Source organism: Xyrauchen texanus, chromosome 32 (assembly GCF_025860055.1).
Source record: "Xyrauchen texanus isolate HMW12.3.18 chromosome 32, RBS_HiC_50CHRs, whole genome shotgun sequence".
Lineage (NCBI taxonomy): Eukaryota > Metazoa > Chordata > Actinopteri > Cypriniformes > Catostomidae > Xyrauchen > Xyrauchen texanus.
In genome coordinates this window covers 7,896,058-7,918,597 of record NC_068307.1, presented here as the reverse complement: position 1 = coordinate 7,918,597, position 22,540 = coordinate 7,896,058, and the positions used below count along the sequence as shown (strand labels likewise).

Here is a 22,540-nt window from a genome sequence, read left to right as displayed (position 1 = left end):
TTTAAGTGATTTTGGCCATTCTATAAAATTTACACAAGCTGATCCGTTGGATAGCCACGTCTCCTCTTTCCAAAACCCACAATCCAAAGATGCCAAATCAGCTTCATTGAGACCGACAGTGAGCAGAAGCAGTTGTCAAAAACAACAGCAGCAAAATAGAACCCTCAACTGACAACTGTTATGAACAACATGGCATAAAATGGCATTAAGCCTCCATCATTTGCTGCAATTACAATACTATGAGAACATGCAAAATGATTGATGGGCAGCAAGCATCAGAAACCGTGGCCCGCGAATATTTTTTGTTTGCTCTTTACAGAGTCTAGAGCAGTCCCAGACACGGTGCGTCTGAGTATTTATCTAGCTAGCTGTTTGTCATACTGCAATGTCTATATATATTTATATATATACAAACATCACATTTTAACATCTTCAAAAAAAGTTTAAACTTTTAAACAAGGCTTTGTCAAGCCATCATCAAAGTTTTTTATCTAAGTGTTACCAAAATTTCTTTTGCAAATCCAAGGACTCCAGGTTTAGTCCATGTTGTCATGTAGTTTAAAAAAAAATATATATATTTCTATTTAAACTTTTTAAAATTGGGTTGCAAGTCTGTTTTGATTTGTAGGGTCATGACAGCAGGGATAAAACAATGCTGAATGCAAATATTAAAATGCAACTAAACATATAATTGTGCATTGTTACAATAGCAAATAAATAAGCTTATCAATTTCTAAAAGAGAGAAGGCGAATTGTGTTTGACGTTAAAAAATGTGTGTCCGATCACACTCGCTTCACAAGCTTGAAAATTAAAAAAATTAACAAAACTTCCCAAGGCACAAGAAATATAAATAAATTGTGTGTTTTTAAGGACATTTTATTTTACTTTTTTGGTGGTGGCGTAGTGGGCTAAAGCACTAAACTGATAAGCAAATGGTTGTCGGTTCGATCCCCACTGCCACCACCATTGTGTCCTTGATCAAGGCACTTCACTCCAGGTTGCTCCGGGGGGATTGTCCCTGTAATAAGGGCTCTGTAAGTCGATTTGGATAAATTTGTCTGCCAAATGCATACATTTATATGTATGATAAACAATTTTGAAACTGCACTGTAAAAATTGTTACCTGAAGCATTTGTTTCTACACGATCTAACCCTTAAAATTAGTTTTGTCAGTGTATGTTAATTTATTCAAGTTGATTCAGTGATGTTAACCTCATGCGACCCCTATATGGCTTTGCTATATGCAACACGTAATTTAAGTTAATTTAAACGGACTGATCTCAGTTTAGGAGATTCTGTGTTAAACTTTCGAGTCATGTGACAAAACAATATGACGCGAAAAAAAAAAAAAAGATTTTGTCTTTGGCAGAAACGCCAACAAAGCTACATCTGGTAATAAACCCATTTACGTTTTTATATTGAAACAAGTTTTGAGTCAAAAGAAACCTGATTGAATTTTTTGTTTCATTCCGTATGACATTTTTTAAATTTGAGCGATTTATCATGAAACGCAGCTCTGCTAAACATAATAAATACTAATGTGTACTTTAGCAAATTTTCCCCCCAGAAATTATATTTTTACTGTGCATTATTACATTGAGAATCAATAGCTTCATCCAAAAGCTGAAAAATCTTGCTTTCATAGGCTTTAAATAAAGTTAGGATAAAAATAAGGTGCATTTCGAACTGTTCTGAGACCAGTTCAGGCAGACAGCACACTGGAGGTTAAGTCATTCAACAAATGGGGAGCAAGGGAGCATCCTATAGCTCTCTATGCAGCAAAGTGCATTCAATACAAACTTCCTACCAAAGTTAAATTTCAGGCTGCAGATGATGTTTGAATAACTCTGCATGTTTTGCAGATATTGAACAATGGTAATCAGTAAATAGATTCAGAATTTATAATGTATAATTTTATTTTAACATGATTGGCAGTGATTGGATGATGCTAGGCATTACTTTGAATCATAATTAATTATGCTAATTTCAGATGTAGTGTCGTTAATGTCTCAAAAACATTAAACGTTCAGCATGCTTAATCAAATCAATTTATTTGGTAGGTCAAACTTTGCATCTCCTTAAGGCAATGGGTGTTGGTTTATCAAACTGTATCTGAATTTAAAGCAGTGAACTAGTTGACCCCACCCAAAATAAAAACATATATAAAGTGCAGTCAGCAGCATCATTCCATCCTTGCCCTTTCTGTCTCCACCCCACCTCTCTCATCCCTGCTTCTGCTATCTGCTGTCCACCTGACTTTCCCATGTCCAATCAGAGGAAGCCTTTTCAGCAGTGACGTATGCATGAGCAAGCGCAGCTTGTACAGCGCAAACCGCAGTCACTCCTTTCCCTGCCTCACTCTCTCTGCATCTCAGCCATCTCTCTCTCTCTCTCCCCCTCCCTCCCTCTCTCTCTGATTCAGAGCATACCTACTCTATTCATTTATCTCACTCTCTCTCTGTCTCCCCTCCCTGTTGGATGTCTGCCTAGCTACTGCTCTCCCTGTCCTTTTTCCTCCATCCTTCCTTCTGCCACTCTGTATTTATCCTCTGGATCCTCCAATCTCCTCTGCTCTCCTCTCTGAAGCTGTCAGTGTCTTGTGCGTGGAAACATGTCAACCGTATTGGATGTGGAGCAGAATGCATGCATTGGAGATGCAGTGGTGAGTGTGTGTGTGTGGGTGTGTGTATGTATGTATGTATGTATGTATGTATGTATGTATGTATGTATGTATGTATGTATGTATGTATGTATGTATGTATGTATGTATGTATGTATGTATGTATGTATGTATGTATGTATGTATGTATGTATGTATGTATGTATGTATGTATGTATGTATGTATGTATGTATGTATGTATGTATGTATGTATGTATGTATGTATGTATGTATGTGTGTGTGAATGTATGTAAGAAAGATAACATGCTACCATTGACAGCTGACAGACTGATTCCCGACAATCTGTTGGTGTATTTTCAGTAATATCCTTCTGCAGGGGAATGTTCTAGCAGAATTGTTTGTGTATGTGTGTGATCAAGCATGTTTGCAGAGGAACGATACGAAAGCTTAAAGCGTCTCTTAAGATCAAATTAAAAAGTGACATTTTTGATATGTGTGTCAGTGTATATAGGAAGACATTGTGTGTGTCATTCCATCAAAGTGTGCTTTCTGATTCAAAGCTTTTATTTTCTTGCATTAGTCATGCGAGTCATGTGCCTCAACTTGTTTACCTTACACAGATTAAGCCAGTCTGGGACTCAAGTGCTCCGATAGTTACAGTAATGTACCAATAAAACAATTTTAATTCAAGATTGCTTTTTATATGTACATTACTAGAAATAAAATATGTGGATGCTGTTAATGTATTGTGTCTGATAAAACAGGTTTTCCTATGTTTCATAAATATGATACGCATCTTTATGATAGTCAAGCAGACTAATAGGTCAAGCAAGGACATTTGTAGCAGTTTTGAAGTTACTTTCAAAAATCCTTTAGTGTTAGGGTGTGGTAGAGAGAATATACGGAATGCATTAGTATGGGTGGTGTGTATTAGGATTTGTGTGTGTGTGTGTGTGTGTTGTAGTGATCTGCCGTCAAGTTTGTGCTGTGTAATGGCTCCCGTGTTTGTGCTCTGTGATTGATTCTATTGGGGGGGCTGAGACTTTTGCCATGCAGTCATTCATTCACCTTGGCATAGCCACTCTTTACCAAGAGAGACAGTCAACCTTTTAAACCGTTTCTTTTTGTTTCATATTTAAATGTTTGTGTACAAGGATGCAACCTCATATTCAACCATATTGCAACCGGCAGGCCCGGCTCCATGGGGGGTTTAGTGTGGTCCTGTCCCACCCAATCACGTGCTTTTCCCATGCCAAATGTCAACCAATCACGAAAATCCTGTCACGTTTAATTTTAATTGGGTCCAGATTATTTTTAAGAGTAGGCTTTCCAGAAAATAGCCTCATTTACCTTTGCCAATTTGCCTCTTTTCATGACTTTTTAAGATGGTTCTTTTTAGTGAATCAAAAACATAAAGCATGACCAGTGTTGTTCGATTTCCTTAAAAATAAACCTTATGAGCCGGTTCTTTTGAATCTACAGCTGCATACAGCACTACCAGTATAGAACGATTCCACAACATGACACTTATGAGACTGTTCTTTTTAGTGAATCAATACCAAATCATGACCAGTTGAGTCAGATTCTCAAAGAAATTACTTGTATGAGCCAGTTCGTTCGAACCTACAGTGTGAAATAGAGTGGTGGTGGTGTAGTGGACTAAACCACATAACTGTTAATCAGATGGTCGCTGGTTCGAACCCCCCGGCCATCACCATTGTGTCCTTGAGCAAGGCACTTAACTCCATGTTGCTCTGGAGGGATTGTCCCTGTAATAAGTGCACTGTGAGTCGCTTTGGATAAAAGCATCTGCCAAATGCATAAATCTAAATGTAAATACACAGTGGGATCAGTGTAGTCCGATTCTCGGACAAGTGATTCTTGTAAAATGGTTCATTTTAGTAAATAAAAAACATAGAACATGACGAGTGTAGTTCGATTCCCAAACAAATTACTAAAATGGTTCTTTCATGAAATGGTTATTTTATAGTGAATCAAAAATATGAAATGTGTGAAATCTAATTTACAAACAAACGACTCTTATGAGATGGTTATTTTTAGTGAATTAAAAACATAAACCATGACCAGTGCAGTCTGATGCCTGAACGAATTACTCTAATGAGCCTTTTCTTTTGAATCTACAGTGTCAACCGTCTATTCAGATTTCTGAACAAATGACTCTTATGAGATGGTTCTGTTTAGTGAATCAGAAACATAAAGCATGATCAGTGTAGTCCGATGCTTGAACAAATTACTCTAATGAGCTGGTTCTTTTAAATCTACAGCTTGAAATACACGGTGTGACCAGTGTACACTGATTCTCAAATGAATGACTCTTTATGAGCTGGTTCTTTTGAATCTACAGTGTGAAATTATTCTTACTGACTTCCGTCATGTCCTACTTGAAATTAAACATAAATTGTTCGAGTTTGTTTCCTCCCCCTCTCTTTGCCCCCGCTCATCTCTGTTCACATCCTATTATTTGGGTCTGAATCGCGGTCTGATTGCATTATCAATGTAAGTACAAGTGGCAGCTGTTTACCACTGTAACTAGGCAACAACTCAAGACTTCAGCTTTGCGGTGTTGAATTTTACAATTTGGATTTACCACCAATACTTTACATGAACAGAACACTTGCATTTGTCTGCAATGGATGCATTGAATGTGCAATGATGTGATGAATGCCGCAAGCATGGGGGTGCATTTCAGAATGTGAAGAATGTGAGCTGCTCCCTGAGGGGGATTTATTTGGAGACAAGCAGGTATGAGAAATGCATTATACCATAATAATTGCAATTGGGAGCCTGCAAAGAAGCGGATCATCACAACCGATTCACTTCTGCGATTTGATGCGATTGCATTAATATCAGCAGCGAACCGTACTGGAGTTCACATAAACCATATCCCAGACCACCTTTTCAACCGGACTGGCCGTGGTTTGTGGGTTCGCACCCGAGTTTGGAAAACAGCATTCACATCATCTAAACAAACTGACGTAATTCGAACCCGGGTGCAAATATAATCATTTTACTGGTGTAATCTGGTCTTTTCAGGAGGAATTTTTGGCCTAGACAGGAATCATGACCCAACTCTGTTTATTTTATCCCTTTGAATTAGTCTCCTTCTCTCTGCCTCATTTATATTTGACCCCTTTTTCCTGACCGTTTCACACTCTGTAGACACAAACACAGTGGCAGTGTGTTTGTCAATGAACAGGATAAGTCTGTTACATTTTGCCACTCTCTGGCCATAATCATATATGTGCCTAAGAGCTGAAAACATATTCAAACAAGGCCAATTTTATAGACATGCACCAGACATTTGTTCAATCAGTGTGCTTCAATGCAACCAGGACTTAATGAGAAATGTTGTTTGACCCGTTTTAGCACAGAGACTCAATACTATATAAAATGAATCAAGCATTGTAAACCAAACATATTAATGAAAAGTAGCCAATCACTGTGACTCTTATTGACAATAAAAGCGACAGTATTGAAGCAATTTCTTCTTATCTCAGACAACGCAGGACTCGTGTGCATCCCTCTGTTGTGACTCATTCTATTATTGGTGTAGTGGGAGCTGGCTCACACACACAAACATTAGTTCCCTTGCCATAGTGCCTGGTGACCTTGTGACGAAAATATTGACATAACTGAAAGTGACACTGCATCTCCATCTGCTGATACACAGATCTGAGTAATGAAGCCTACATCATATACAATGGGGTTTGAAAATCTGATTTTGCTTTAAAAACCTGTAATTCAAATTTAGTTTGTTTAAACCTGGATATAATCAAAGTTTTGGGATTTTGAAAATGTTTACAATTCTGTTCTATTTCTCAGTCACTAATCAAATGTTAGCAAATTTGTGGCATTGACTATGTTAAACCTTTGTACATAAGGCCAGATGCAAGGTCCTTGCATCCATTGAAACACACAAGATGCTTTTTAGAACATTCTTAAATAATGCAGGATAACTTGAATAATCAGGTTTTGTACAAACTTGTGGAATCCATCCGAGCTTAAATGCATACAGTCATTAAAACTTTAAGCAACTACCTTCCACTCAAATTGTTATACTGATAATATAATTTGAAATCTAAAAACAAACTGTATTAAATTAGAAAAAAAACTACAAAATAAAAGTTTTTTCATTTTGAAACCCACTGCATATACCAAAAGTGGAACAAAATTGGAAAAAAAAAGAAATTCAAAAGTGAAATAAATTGATCAGACTTTTTTTGTGCCATTGTGTCTTTAATCTCTGTAGTTCTTCTTTCTCTGTGGGGGACGTTTTCTGAGGCATATGACAGCTCCATCCTGGTTCGGTTCAGCCCAGTTGAGTTTAAGAGATCACATACAGTAGTTAGAAACAGCAAGCTTTGCTAATTTTAAGATCTGGGTTTAAAAATGTCCCTGCATGAGGGCTGCAGTGTGTTAGGCATTGTCTTTGTTCCAGAAGTGTTCCATGGGGATTTCAAAGAAGTCTTCATAAAAGAGTTCATAGCCATGCACCAAATCTTCCAGTTCCAAGGTGAATCACAAGATTATAAGCTTTGACTTGAAGTAAAAAAATAATTTAAAAAGTACAAGACTGTGTACTTAAGAGAATTTGTACCTTTTTGGGTAAATTACTTAAACATTGTAATCCACAAAAAATATTTCTATAACATTGTAATCATATTACTTATTAGTAGTAGTAATCGCACTACAAATTACTTTACTTTGAAGTTGCTTTCTAAGCCCCCTTTTCCACCTGGTATTAAGATGCATTTTGGGTGATCCGACCACATGTGGTCAGCCCTAAGTACAGGTCTAAACGGGGGTCTGAAACAGTTTGTGATCGGATCACAGAAACCAGAAAGCGAATGTGGTCAAAACCACACGTGTCTACATCACATTTGTGGTGTAAACGCTATCACGCAGTAACACATTGACATATTGATTGATGTATGCCGTCATGAAACAGAGACCCGCCCAAATCTGAACACAAGTGGTCACAGGAGACGCATTTAAAGTGACCAGTTGTAAACAGCGATGTGTCTCACCCGAAACGCATTGTAATACCAGGTGGAAACGGGACTAAAAACACTTAACAAATTAAACCAATGAAAAATAATGTCTATATTTCTTCCTTGTTACGCACACAAGCCATACATTCAGCACCTCACATTTCTCCTTCACAATGTGTTGTACATAAATAATATACAGTATTAGAAATAAGCATAACCCTATAATGTAATGAAAAATAAATTGATTAATTGAAAGTAGCTGTAATCTGATTACAAGAATTTTAAATGGAATCACACTACACACTTTTTTTTTTTTTACTAAAAGGTAATTAGATTACAGTAACTAATTACTTTGTAATTGATTACACCCAACACTGCTGATAAAAGCGTATACCACTGATTAACATCCTCGGAGCTCACTGTAGGCCTTTTTTGCTAAAAATTAATTCCCCGTAATTGTATGGGATTTTTACTTCCGGAACAAGCTGTTGCACTCTATTGGATGGTGATGACTGAAGTTAAATGTAAAGGAAAAAGAGTATGTTTTATCCTTTAAACTTTATGTACATGTATATGCATTAGAGCATCAAAGCAATGGATTTGGATCAGCTCAATACAATATGAATAATTTAATCTAGACCTATTTAACCTTTACAAAACTGGGGACTCCCTGTGCAGACTTATAGCCAACCAAAAGATAGTTCTCCTGAGGATCATTTTATAATAACTTTCATTAAAATATATAAATGAATATTTTCATATTTTTAATTATATTTTCCTTCTTATTTTATACATCTGTACCCAGACCACATACAGGACCTTAACAGACCCCTGGTTTATCTTTGCAATTAAACTGAATCACTGGACAAATTTATAGAAATGCATTGTGTTTGAATTAGTTATTTAATAGATCTTCAGTTATTATTTGAATGCCAGGGCATTGTTTATTTTAAAGCGATAGTTTACCCAAAAAGGACAATTCTCTCATAATTTACTCTCCCTCATGCCATCCCAGCTGTTAAGACTTTTTTCTAAAGAATACAAATTAAAATTCATACAATGCAAGTCAACTGGATTTAAAACTTTGAAAATCAAATAGAATTTAAAGGCAGAATAAAAGTTATCCATAGGACTCAAGTGGTTAAATCTATGTCTTTAGAAGCTATATGATAAGTGTGGATGAGAAACAGATCAATATTTAAGTCCTTTTTCATTATAAATCTCCACTTTCATATTCTGAATGTTTCTTCAGAAAACATGTATTGAACCACTGGAGTCATATGGATTACATTTATATGACCTTTTAATGTGATTTTTGGAGCTTGAAATATGTCTGGTCACCATTCACTTGCATTGTATGGACCTACAGAGCTGAAATATTCTTCTAAAACATTTGTGTTTAGCAGAAGAAAATCATACACATCTGGAATGGCATGAAGGTGAGAAAATTAGAGAATTTTATCCCTTATTTGTTGTTTCATGCAATAAAATATTTAATTTCCAGCCCATGATAAAGCACACACCCATAATAATTGAAATGTGATTTCAGCTTGCAGTTGCTTGGTCCTCCCGCTGGCTAAGATTCCTCTAGATCTTTCTATTGATCTTGCAACTATCTGCCTGTGGTCCCTCATGGGAGATATCACTTACTACACAAATACATCATTGCTGAAAACAACAGCACCAGCACTTCACTCTTCAAACCGAGCTGTTACATTATACACTCTGTATTATTGTAAATTGTTGAGGATTTCCTGGCTGCTTAAGGAGCCTGTAGTTTCCAGTCCTTGAATATGTATTCCGGGCCCACACACTTCTAGTTATGCTCTGATAAATGTAATCAGCTTGATATTGCTTGTGTAGAGTAAAACTTGCTCCCAAGCAATAGTGATGTTAGATTATTTGCAATGAATCAGACAAACAGATTCAAACTCAACTGGGCTGAACCGAACCAGGATGGAGCTGTCATATGCCTCAGAAAACTTCCTCCACAGAGAAAAAAAGAACTAGAGAGATTAAGGACACAACGGCACTAAAAAAGTCTCATCAATTTATTGTGCTCTAGTTTCTCTTTTGGTAAATGCAGTGGGTTTCAAAATGAAAATGCTTTTATATAGCAGTTTATTTCAAATTTTATACAGTTTGTTTTTAGATTTCAAATTATATTATCAGTATAACAATTTGAGAATGATTTTCAAAAGTTTTTAAAGTCTAGAAATCACAAATGACTGGAATGGTCATGGTAGAGAAAAGGAATTGACCCTTCACTAAGCCCCGCCTTAAACGTGTTTCTGACCAATCCTATAGTATCTTAGCAACTGTTGCAGTCTGCCATTTCTCTGACAAGCGTTTGCTTTTTTCTATGTGATTAATGTGTGTTTGTGTAGTTTTAAGGTGAATTTTATTTTTGATTTAAGGTAGAAATTATCAAATACAATAAAAAAAACTTAGTTTCCGGGTCACTTGTAATAATGACACGAGGTACCTAAAGAAAAAACATTATTGTATCTTCTATATTTAAAAAAAAAATCTTTAAATAAATCTTGAGAAGAGCATGCTACGGATTAAACTGTTTCAGCCCTCATTCCCAAATGAAAATGAATTGCATCAGTGAGGAAACCTACATTTTCTCCAAAGTTAATTAAAGCTAATAACTTAATGTTAATTATTGTATGTATTTAGGTCTTCGTTAAGGCGATAGTAAATAAAGCATTCACAGAATCATACTTATGTGTTATGAGATGTTATGTGCAGTTTTGTTCACTTGAACTAATAGATTTTGCTATTAAATTATGCTTTTTTCACTTTTCATGTGACTGCATCAGTTGTGATTTCAATTACTGTGTAATTTAACTATTTCTTTTACAAAAAAATTCAGATAAATATGCTTTAAAATGTCACTCTTCATTCCAGCCCACGTTAGAATATTATCCATTCCATATCCATTATCCATGCTGTTTACTGCGCTATCCCATTCATTCCCAAAGCTTGTCAGAGCAAGCAACAAAATCCAAGGGGGGCGGAGCTTAACCAAGGGTCAATTGATTGATTTCATAGTTTGATATTTGCTCATTTGACCGACTTGTTCTTTGTTAAAGGAGCATGACATTGAGACACCCCAAGGCGTACTCCATGTGACCATGAAAGGCAGTCCTAAAGGCAACCGTCCCGTCATTCTAACCTACCATGACATTGGCCTTAATCGTACGTGAAATACATTACATAATACACACATTAATAATTGCATAATCTCGGAGTATGGTGATGAAGACACTGTTTGCTATCTTTCAGACAAGTCCTGCTTCAACACGCTGTTTAACTTTGAGGAAATGATGGAGATAACTCAGCATTTTGCTGTCGTGCATGTGGACGCCCCTGGCCAACAGGAAGCAGCACCCCCCTTTCCCGCAGGGTGAGTGGCGGCATCTCTCGTTATACAAGTCGAAACGTTAACCACATGGTTTTGGATTAAAATGATTGTTGTAGCAGTGAGTAAGTGTGCAAGTTTTTTGTTTTTGATAGTATCGTTTTTTTGGCTCGGCACCTTACAAAGTTTGTTTTTGGTGTGTATGTGTTCTTCGAAACGAGTGGTGGCATCCCTCAGCCAATGAGAACATAAACATCACAATGCAAATTTCTTTGCATTTTTTTTGTCTTGTTTTCTAGGAAGAATATATGAAAATCCTTAAAACATGATAAATGGACTTGAGATGCAAAATTGTAGAATAGATCTAGAATAGATATATAGAGAATATATCTTGGATTGAGTTTATTTTAATATACACCACTGGAAAAAAACTTTCTTGTTTCAAGCATAAACATTACTACATTTAGTTTTATTGATTAATGCTTAAAACAAGAAAAACATTTAAATTATAATTGTAGGCTCTTGAAAATAAACTTGTATCTTCAATTATAAAATTGTGGCTTCTTAAGTAAATTGATCTTGTTTTAACTATGTTTAGATATTTTTACTGGAAAACAAGACAAAATTGTGATTTAAGACAAATATTTTTGTAGTTTACATGCCAGCAATCACTTAGAAATCAGCCAATCGTGTTCAATTGTGGTACTTCTGGATTGAAATCTTGTGATGTTTTGTATTTTCTTGTGATAAAATTGTCATATTTGCCTAAATTTGCATTTTCTGTCTGTTTGTGTTTGTCTTCAGGTACCAGTACCCCACCATGGATGAGCTGGCAGAGATGTTGCCCTCAGTCCTGACTCAGCTCAAGTGAGTATAAGATTCAAAATGGTTCTTTAGTACTGAATTACACTCTACCACCTAAATCAGTCAGGTCTGTCTGTGAATATGCTGTCTGCAAGACAGAAATGAGCATCAGCGCATTCACTGTACACAATAGCAGTTTGAGTGAATAATCAAAATATTTCTCTGTAGAGTGCAGCATGGTCAATGATGAAATACTGCAGTTGTTGTAAGTGACAGAGTATATATTTAGGTGTGTGTGTGTGTGTCCTTTTGCAGGGTGAACAGTGTGATTGGCATTGGTGTGGGGGCAGGAGCCTACATCCTAAGCCGCTTTGCTGTGAGTTCACTGACATTTTTTCCATCTTTCATTTAGATTTTAGAATTTTCATTGCACAATCAAATTGTCTTTAAAAATATATTTTTGTTGTATTTGTATTTGGGCATATTTGCTCACTGAGTCCTTTATTAGGAACATCTGTACACCTACTGTACTCATTTATGCGATTTATCTAATCAGCCAATCGTGTGGCAGCAGTGCAATGCATACAATCATGCAGATACAGGTCAGGAGCTAATGTTCACATCAACCATCAGAATGGGGAAAAATGTGATCTCAGTGATTTCGACCGCTGCATAACTGTTGCTGCCAGACGGTCTGGTTTGAGTATTTCTGTAACTGCTGATCTCCTGGGAATTTCATGCACAACAGTCTCAGGAGTTTACTCAGAATTGTGCCGAAAACAAAAAAACATCCAGTGAGTGGCAGTTCTGCGGACGGAAATTCCTTGTTAATGAGAGAGGTAAACGGATAATGGCCAGACTTCTTGGAGCTGACTGAAAGGCTGCAGTAACTCAGATAACCACTCTGTATAATTGTAGTGAACAGAATAGCATCTCCGAATGCATAACACGTCAAACCTTGGGGCGGATGGGCTAGAACAGCAGAGACCATGTTGGCACTTTATTGTACCATAGTGTTCCTAATAAAGTGCTCAGTGAGTGTATGTACATTTTCTGTATGTGCATATTCAAATGTAACTATTATTTGGGAAAATGTGTTACATATCTGAAAATGGCCATTTCTGTTGCAAATGTATGTTGCATACACTTTATGTATTAATATGTGACTTTTATATAAATGAAAGTCATACATGAACAAACATATTGTATAGTGGATGCATTTTAGGTGTTTAATATGGTGCAAATATTGCCTTTTATCGGATTTCCATGTGGGTTTCCAAACGGTTGTATCACATATTTTTATGTTATCACCACCTGCCCTTTTAGAGCTGATTTAAAGTAGCATGGCAAAACTGCATCATCCCCTGTGACACTTAATGAAGAACTGTGTTAGTATACAGTGTGCACTGCAGCCTCAAACATCTAAAGCTATCGATCAACGTCTAAATATCTCTGACACACTCCTACACTCACAAAAGCCTGATATTTTCAGCATTTCTTTTATGGAAGACAACACATGATGCATCCCTCTCTTTCTCTGTGCTTTTCTAATTTGCTCATTGCTGAGAGTCCTGTCTCATTTCCTGTCGTGCTGTCTCTCCTCATCTCTGTATGTACATGTGCATGTGGTGCACTGAAAGATTAATGTTAGTAACTGTCAGCAGCACTGGTGGTTGCTTCAGGGAGATGCTGTGAGTTCAGCTGTATAAAGCTCCTCTACCAAGGTTGGCCAGCTGCATTCAGCAGTGACCGCATGCATTTTTAAATCACCCTATCCATGGGTCACTCATTAAAGACAAAATCCTTCACTCTCTGCAGCTGATTCAACCATCCATGGTAGAGGGGCTGGTTTTGATTAACGTGGACCCCTGTGCTGAGGGCTGGATGGACTGGGCTGCTTCTAAGGTGAGTAATACATGTAAACAAAGAGATTATAGATATACAATGTTTTTGTGTGGAATCCAAACTAGTTAGATTGTACATATTTTCAAAATGTACTATTCAGTGGATTACTTGAACAACTAATCGACTAAACAAGTGATTCCCTACTGGGGGTATGTATACAGGTGTCAGGGGGTGTGCGAAAAGTATGAGATTTTACTATGACTCAAAATACAAAATAATAGGGATTATAGCTGCATAAAAATATCAATTTCCCGATTAATCACAATTATTCTTAAAATCCCAAGATCAATCTTTTAATATATGACCTTCAGCACCGATATCTTTTAATTTTGTGTTTTAGAGTAAAAGTTTGATTTGACTCGGTAAATGTGCGTGGATGCCGTGGAGAATGGCGTGAAGCATCCACGTGTGCTTGGTCTCCTCGGCCATGATAAGATCCGTGGATTGACGGTCTCAGATGCAGAGGCAACTGAGATTCGTCCTCCACCACCCGGATTGAGGCAAGTCACTATGCCACCATGAGGTGCATTAGGAATTGGGCATTCCAAATTGGGGAGAAAGAAAATAAAAACTGTGAGACTGCACCCTCGTTAATTTGCACTCTTAAAGAGACAGAACCGTTTTAGCACCTGTTCTACATATCAAGGCTAATACTTGTAAATGGTACAAATTTTGCATATAAACAAAACATGTAGGCCTAGTAATAATAATAATGTATAGTATCTACCAAAATTACCAAAATAATGAAAAACCAATTATAAAATAGTTTGTACCATGTTAAAAAGGTCTCTTGTAGCCTATAATTAACCGTACTTGTCTGCTCTAATTGTGTTTCATGCCTTATATGTCTTTCATTTTGTACATCAGGGTTTTTACAATATTATTGATAATGTTGAATTATATTTAGCCTTTGGTACACACATTTGGTTTTGTGTCTGTGAAGGGATACTTAAGCCTTACTGATGGTCCTGTGTGGATACTAATGGAAAATAAGGTTGGAAAACACTGGACTAAATGGTTTTAAGAAAGCCACAAATGATTAGGCTGGTTTCGGGTTCACCTGACCCCAATATGACGTGTTTTTTGTTTTTTTGTTTACGTGTGTGGCAGGGCGGAGGGCGGGGCCGGGTCGTGATCCAACACACCCGGTCCAGTATTAGGCGCAATTGTATGCAATTTTAAAACTGTGTTGTTAAGACGAAGTAATACAGGTAAACACTTTAATCTGGTTAATGCTAGAATATCATAGAGATTTGGTGGAAGGCTCTGTTGACTTGAACAGCTGAGAAACCACGTAGCAGTGCCCTAGCAACTATTTAGGATACCTTAGCAACCACATAACAATGCTTTGGAAATCTTAGGAAACACCCTTGGATCATGGGGGCATTTAAATTCTAGCTGCTCTCTAAAATTAAAGTCACTCTTTTTCTGCAGATCACTGGGTGGACAAGTAATCTAGTGGACATTGTGATGGCTCATCACTTCAGCACTGTAAGTAAACCCCACCCTCTACACAACAACCAACCTGATAGTGCTTAATGAACACCATTTGTTATTCTGATTAACTAGGAGGAGCTAACTGAAAACCAGGAACTGATACAGACATATCGCCTGCACATTTCCCAGGACATCAACCAGGACAACCTGGCCCTCTTCTGTGGCTCATACAATGCGTACGTTTAAAAAAAAGAATTTGTCTATGGTAGTTAAATTCAATTAGTTATACAAGTTGCTTGTTTCTAATAGGCGTCATGACCTTGGAATCGAGAGGCCAGTTGCCGGTCTCAATGAGAATACTGTGAACACGCTGACGTAAGCTTCTCTTTTGACTTGTTCAGAGCTCTGGTATGGTTTGATATTTTCAGAGCATTGTTTTTCACCTTCACATGTCCCTATACAGATGCCCTGCTCTGCTGGTTGTTGGAGATACCTCCCCTGCTGTGGAGGCTGTGGTGAGTTTTCACATATAAGCCATTAATTGTGTCTTTTGGTTTTTGTTTTTTTTGTGGCACCCTTCACTGTTAACAGTGAAAGCCATTCATGAACATGGATATTTTATCTGTGTTTTATATTATTTACATATAGTATATTGCTTAAAGGGGACCTATTATGCAAAATTCCCTTTTACATGGTGTTTGAACATAAACGTGTGTTGGCAGTGTGTAAATCACCACCTATAATGATAAAAATCCACCCAGTCCTTTTTTCTTAATCCCCATTAAACATAAGCACCGTCTCAGAACAAGCCTTTCGCAGATTCTGTATAAAGCGACATCACTTTGTTCAGGCCCTGCCCACGACTGTTGACGGACATGTTTGTTTGAGTGGTTTCATTATAGCGCATAGTGAACATTGTAACATTATTTGTGTGTGTGTGTGTGTGCGCGCGCGCTCATTCATCATTGCAAAACTGCTGAAAAAACTCTACAACACAAAAATACATTTATCAAATAACCATTTGGAATCTCTCAAAGTTGTTCTGATGGAGTCTCTCCCTCATCAGTGTCTGAATCCGGTTCACACATATAGGGCTGAACACCACTATTTTCGCTGTCAGTCATATTGATTATGATGTCTAGTTATCCGAGGCAGAGATGTCAAAACTCCACCCTATTTTGGATATGGGGCGGGGAGCACCAGCTCATTTGCATTTAAAGACACACACACACACACACATACAAAAACAGCTCCTTTTTATTCCCACCCAAACATTTGCATTTTCAACATGGTATAGTAAGTTATCTGTAGGGTATTTTGAGCTGAAACTTTACAGACACATTCTGGGGACACCAAAGATTTAAATTACATCTTGTGAAAAGGGGCATAATAGGTGCCCTTTAAATCAATTTTATGTATGGAGATCAAACAGCTGTATTACATGTTTATATATCATCCTCACCTGCCATTTTAGATCTGAGTCAAAATAGCACTGCAATACTGCATCGCTCCATGTGATTCTTAAAGGATTAGTTCACCCGAAAGTGAAAATTCTTTCATCATTTCTCACCGTCTTGCCATCCCAGATGTATATGACTTTCTTTCTTCAGCAGAACACAAATGAAGAAAAAAATACCTTAGCTCAATTTTCATTTTTGGGTGAATTAATTCTTTAATGCAGCCTATGTAATAACTACAAACCAAGATATTGATCAATGTCATGACCTTTCCCTGTTGTATCTTATAAAGTCTGTTGAATTCTTTTAAATATAGGTTGAATGCAACTCCAGGTTAAATCCAGTAAAGACCACTCTGCTAAAGGTAAGATGACTAAGTTTTAAACTTAGGTGTGCAACTAATTTACTGTTTGTTCTACAGACGTGAATGATACCTCAAATCATGCGGCTTGTTAAGCAGAGATTTTTACTTTTTAAGCAAATTAAGCAATCAGCCTTATGATGTTTGTCTGGCGAACATTAAACCAAGCAAAAAAAATCTGTAGACTTGCATTGAATGAGTAACCATATTTAGGGACCAGAATATCAGAGACTTGGGGGTGAGCTTTTCTTATTTGGAAAACAGCAAACATCCACCTAGCAACCATCCAGAACACCCTAGCAAACACACAGCAACATGCTAGCAACCATTCAGAAAACTTTAACAACAGCATAGCAACATGTTAGCAACCATTCAGAAAACTTTAACAATAGCATAGCAACATGCTGGCAATCACCCAGAATACCTTTGCATTGTGGCAGCGAATTTTGTTCAGGCAAGCACCATTCCATTTTGTTTGTCTCTCTCTCTCTCTCTCTCTCTCTCTCTCTCTCTCTCTCTTTTACAGATGGCTGACTGTGGTGGTTTGCCTCAGGTTGTTCAGGTTAGTCTTTTATCTTTATTTTATTGGTATTAAACACCTGTGCCACTGCTATTATTTTCACCAAACCCTCATTTGTTCTGCTTTGTGGATGCTGAATCTATTACAATGGTGTAAACCGGTTTAAACAATCGTTTATCTCCCAACAGCCTGGAAAGCTGGCCGAAGCCTTCAAATACTTTGTGCAAGGAATGGGATACAGTGAGTATATCTAAATGTTTCTTTCAATATTTGAAATTTTCTTACCCGTGAATTAGTCTTTATCGTGCAAAGCAATCTTGGTCAGTCTCCTCAGTAAACATATATCTGTTTATCTGTTCTTCTCAGACACCATGATAATTAGCAATTCAGCACCACACACCTCTCTCTCTCTCTCTCTCTCTCTCTCTCTCTCTTTCTTTCATTCTACACACACACAGCTCTGCATGGCTTCCCACACACTTGGTGTTTTGATTCGTTTTTCTTCCAAACTACAGACGTGCGTGAAATGATAATGTCCTCTGAATGAGTTCTCCACAAATATTTGTTGACAGACTTGGCTCTCCAGTAAAACATTTATAGTGTGCTGCCAATGCTCTGTGTGAATATATGTGGCACTCATCACTCACATAGAGCCAGTCACCCTCTCTCTAACCCAATTCCACCCCCTCAAAAGCTACTTGCTGTTTCATTTCTGGGCTGTTGCACTCTCCTTGAGGCAGTCGGGCTGGAATTTACCTCATGTCAGGAAACGGGCCAAAGACTTAATTACTGCTGTATCCTTTTAAAAGCATAATGCTTTGTAACATTCATTCCCATCATAGCCCCAGATATTTTTTTAAAATGGCCATATGATTGTTTTTAGATAAAAGGACATTGTACTATGCAAACTGAAACTATACTGTAACTTTTAAAACACAAAACGTTCTTCCTAGTCCAAAAAGAGCATTTATTGACATTGAGTTGCTAAAGCACCTCATTTCATACTTCTGCAACTTACTGACACCAGACAGATTGAATATATTGAAAACGGGGACTAAAAACGGTTCAAGGAATGAAAACCGAAAATTAACAAAATCTTTAGCAGAACATAACAAAAAATGGAACAATGTAATTTTCACTTGCTGTGTCAATTTAAAAGGAAATAAACCTTTAAAACAGGCCTCGAGACACCCGCAATCTGTTTTATTTGTTGCACTGCGTCTGTTTTAGCCCAACAATGTAAGTCATTACCAGTGCTTGGCACACTTCCTAAATTTGAATGCTAAAATTAATTTATTTTTATCATAAAAAGACAGCAAACCTACTACAGCTCAGAAGTAACAGTACAGCAAAGCAATGCATTTCGCATGCAAAGACGTTAACGCTCTCTTTGCATGTGAAGTGTGTTTCTTTGCTGTACTTTTAATAATAAAAAGCGTCAGAGAAAGGGTGGAAAATAGCACTGAAAAATGTTTGGGTGCAAAAGTGTTCCTAATACTATAAGTGGACTTCAGTGCAAAAAATGAAATAATAAAACAAGTGTATGATATGATCCCTTTAATACAGTTTATGTGTGCTACCACTGCTCAGTGATAATCTTGTCACATAGTCAACACCAGGTGCATGCGCAAAATCTGTCAATAAGTTGTGGACTGTCTGCGTGTGAAGAGAAATTCGGCTGCCAGCATAATGTGCAGACCACAAAATGTGCTCTCTGTGTGCAAAATGTACCACCACTCGCAAAACCGTAGTAAACTTTCATCTTACGGATGTATGAGAGTGTCATATCACCTTGTGACACCCTCTATAGGTAAAGCAGGAATGCAGCAGAGGAACAATGCTGCTTATATGTCACTGCAGAAAAATGATTCACGATTTAAAATCTTCTTTGTGCAGAGAAGCCATTCGAAAGATTTGCAGTACCAATTAAGTGGTTTAAGATTGCATTTCAAAACAGCTGTCCCAGTACACACTTAGTATTCAATGTGGCCTGTTGTCGAATGAACAAACTTTGAAACATTGAAGACATTTTTAGTAAATATTTGCATACATTTATACCAAAACCTGTGTTGTACAGACATCTTACTCTCTCTTTATCTGTCTCCCTTCAACCAAACAGTTCCTCATGTTTTGCTCAGCCATCTGAGCTTTGAATCAGGTACCCGGGATCTGAACCAACACTTATTTTCAGTGTATACATGTTTGCATGGTTCACTTCTGTGCTTGTGTCTACAAATATCTGCATGTAGATATTTTATATGGTATTATTTAGTGTGTGACCAATATGGGCTTTTCAATTGCCAGTAAAGTTTTTATTTATACATAATACAATTTAATGACAATAAATCAGATGCACAATTATATTCTGAAAACAAATGTTTTACGTAAAATACTTTTTTAATGAATACATTAAATAAACAATTATTGACATGATGTTTCTGCAAAATCAAAAAAAAAAAAAGAATAATATATAGATATATATTCCACTACTGTTAATTGGCAAGTGGGCATAGCCATATCTTTGCTAATTAAACAGCGTGGCCAATATATTGATGTATCACTGGTAAGATGTGTGCTCCTATATATATTTTAAATATTGGCTCAGACATTGAAGTTTTATTGAAGAAAATGTGGTAACACTTTACAATAAAATTCCATTTGTTAACATTATATAACAATGAACAATACTTTTACAGCATTTATTTGTCTTGTTTCAAAATTTGTATTAGTTATTACCTAATGCATTAACTAATGTTAACAAATGTAACCTTATTGAAAAATGTTTCAGAACATTTTATTTTTAAGTACAATTTAATTTGTTAATAATCAGCTGAGGCATGTTGTGGTTTTTGCTATTGCTTGTATATGGCTTTTATACTGTATGTGTTGACATGCTTGGTTGGTTTATATTTAGTCAGAAATGCTTGTATGTGCACATTTGTATTTGTATAGGCAGACGGATACAAGACAAACTTGTGATTATTTGTGATTGCATTCTCGTTTTTCTTTCTGTCTTTTGACTTCTGTTGCCACTTGTAGTACTGTAAAATGAAAATTAACTCTAATTACAACTTTGTAACAATGCACCTCTCTCTCTCTCTACACACACACACACACACACACACACACACACACACACACACACACACACACAGTACCTGCTGCCGGCATGACACGTCTGTCTCGATCCCGATCCTCCTCCTCCAGCTTCACATCCTCGGACGGCTCACGCAACCGCAACCTGAACAGCCCTCTGGATGGGCCCAACTCTGGAGCCCTGGTCAATCAGGCCAGGCCACAAACCATGGAAGTCTCCTGCTAAAAAGGCATCGCCACTCCTCTCCTCCCCCTGGAGCTCTGGGTGAATCTCTGCCATCCTTTCACCCCTCTTCTCCTGTTAATTGTGTCCTAGATTCCTGTGTTTCTAAAGCCTTCAAAAGTTAAGCAGGGGAGGCTTGAATGTATTAAATACTAAAGGTATGCATAATGAATATATACAGATGATACTATATGCTAGCTACATTGTCAGTCATAAAAGTAGAACAAATGAATGACTAATATATAATAACACTTGAAGGGTCTTCCACCAGGCTGTTCATCTTCATCATTGTTAGTGATCCATTTTATAATTTCCCTTTTTTATTTCTTCCACCCCTTTTAAATGCTTTTTTGAACCTCCCTTAATATAAAAGTATAGTTAATCTAAAAATGAAAATTCTGTCATCATTTACTCACCCTCACTGAAACAAAACCCATATGACTTTCTATCTTTTGTGGAACAGAATGTTCAGTCTCAGTCACCATTCACTTGTAATGTAAAAAGATTGAATGGTGACTGAGACTGAACATTCTGCCTGAAATCTCTTTTGCGTCCCAAGGAAGCCAGAAATTCATACAGGCTTGAAACAACATGAGGGTGAGTAGATGATGATAGAATTTTCATTTTTGAGTGAACTATCCCTTTAAAGAAAAATTATAAAAATGTATGTTTTATGGTGTGAACTGTGAGGTTTCCTGTTCCCTTATCATGCTACACTGTGATATTGTTTCATTTGTTGTCCTGAATCTCTCTGTTTTACTGTTTCAAATAAAAGTAATATTCTGTTGTTGAATCCACTTTAATGTGAACCCATGAATGTAATGAATATTTAAGAACTAATATTTGTTGTGTTTATCCTGTATTAAAAACTCTACTGGCTTATATTAAACAATACATATAACCATCTTTAGCTATTAGAAAATAACATTACCTTGTGAAGAATTCAGATCACTCATCAGGCTAAACAAGTGAAATATAATTTGTTCTTTTTGTTTTAATCTTTGTTTCTTTGTGTTTTTTAACAGTTACAACATGCTGTCACTTTTTAAATATGCAGAGCATCTGTAGCTTTGCATATTTAGACATGGTATCATATAAAATCATGCTTTTCATTTGTATATTTTACATGATCACTCCCTATTGTTTTTTTTTTGTTGTTGTTTTTTTAAACATAATTATTCCAAATCTATTGATGTACACATGGATTGACCGCTTTCATGAACATAAATGTAAGACTGAACTTTGTCTGATAAAGTCACTCTCCATTGATTCGCAATTACTAAATAAAGTGACAGTATATCATGGAAACTGGCATAAGGTGTCTCATGCATTTTTTATAAGTTGTAATATTGACAACTTCTCAACTTTATAGAAAACAGAAAACGATCAAGTTACAAAGTTTACAACCATAAATGTACTTTTTTTTTGTACATCGCACATTGATTAACTCTTATCCTAAGGTTGTGGTTAGACTATTTTAAGAACCTCATAAAAATACTAAAAGGTGCATATCACAGTGCCAAGAAAATGTTAGAAGCTGAAGTATACACAAGATTAAATGTATGACTGATGTTTGCTTGTCTGCTTTCACATGTGTATACAATCTTTGTATAGATCCATATAATGCACTGTATTATAATGGAAAGCTCTGCATCTTGCACACTGAGTACCTTTACAACAGTAAATTCTAAAGGCATTATGAATATGGATTTTTAATGTCTATCAGCACAGGAAAT

General features: G+C 36.6%; 1 protein-coding gene across 4 annotated transcripts in view; it reads left to right on the top strand.

The window, feature by feature from the left end:
- The window catches only part of ndrg3a (ndrg family member 3a), a 46,756-nt gene extending 24,616 nt beyond the window's left edge, over window positions 1-22,140 (top strand). For 2 of the 4 annotated variants that reach the window (XM_052101847.1, XM_052101848.1), the window contains 14 exons: window positions 10,733-10,838; window positions 10,926-11,046; window positions 11,806-11,868; window positions 12,121-12,181; window positions 13,624-13,710; window positions 15,145-15,201; window positions 15,280-15,383; window positions 15,457-15,522; window positions 15,611-15,662; window positions 16,921-16,968; window positions 17,492-17,527; window positions 17,674-17,725; window positions 19,605-19,643; window positions 20,641-22,140. In XM_052101847.1, coding sequence (XP_051957807.1) covers window positions 10,733-10,838; window positions 10,926-11,046; window positions 11,806-11,868; window positions 12,121-12,181; window positions 13,624-13,710; window positions 15,145-15,201; window positions 15,280-15,383; window positions 15,457-15,522; window positions 15,611-15,662; window positions 16,921-16,968; window positions 17,492-17,527; window positions 17,674-17,725; window positions 19,605-19,643; window positions 20,641-20,807 — 1,059 coding nt within the window. In that variant the 3' untranslated portion in view covers window positions 20,808-22,140. Of the gene's footprint in view, window positions 1-2,364; window positions 2,664-10,732; window positions 10,839-10,925; window positions 11,047-11,805; window positions 11,869-12,120; window positions 12,182-13,623; window positions 13,711-15,144; window positions 15,202-15,279; window positions 15,384-15,456; window positions 15,523-15,610; window positions 15,663-16,920; window positions 16,969-17,491; window positions 17,528-17,673; window positions 17,726-19,604; window positions 19,644-20,640 lie in introns of those variants that run through there. The other 2 variants (XM_052101850.1, XM_052101849.1) reach the window with 2 other exon arrangements.
- Window positions 22,141-22,540: the final 400 nt, after the last annotated feature.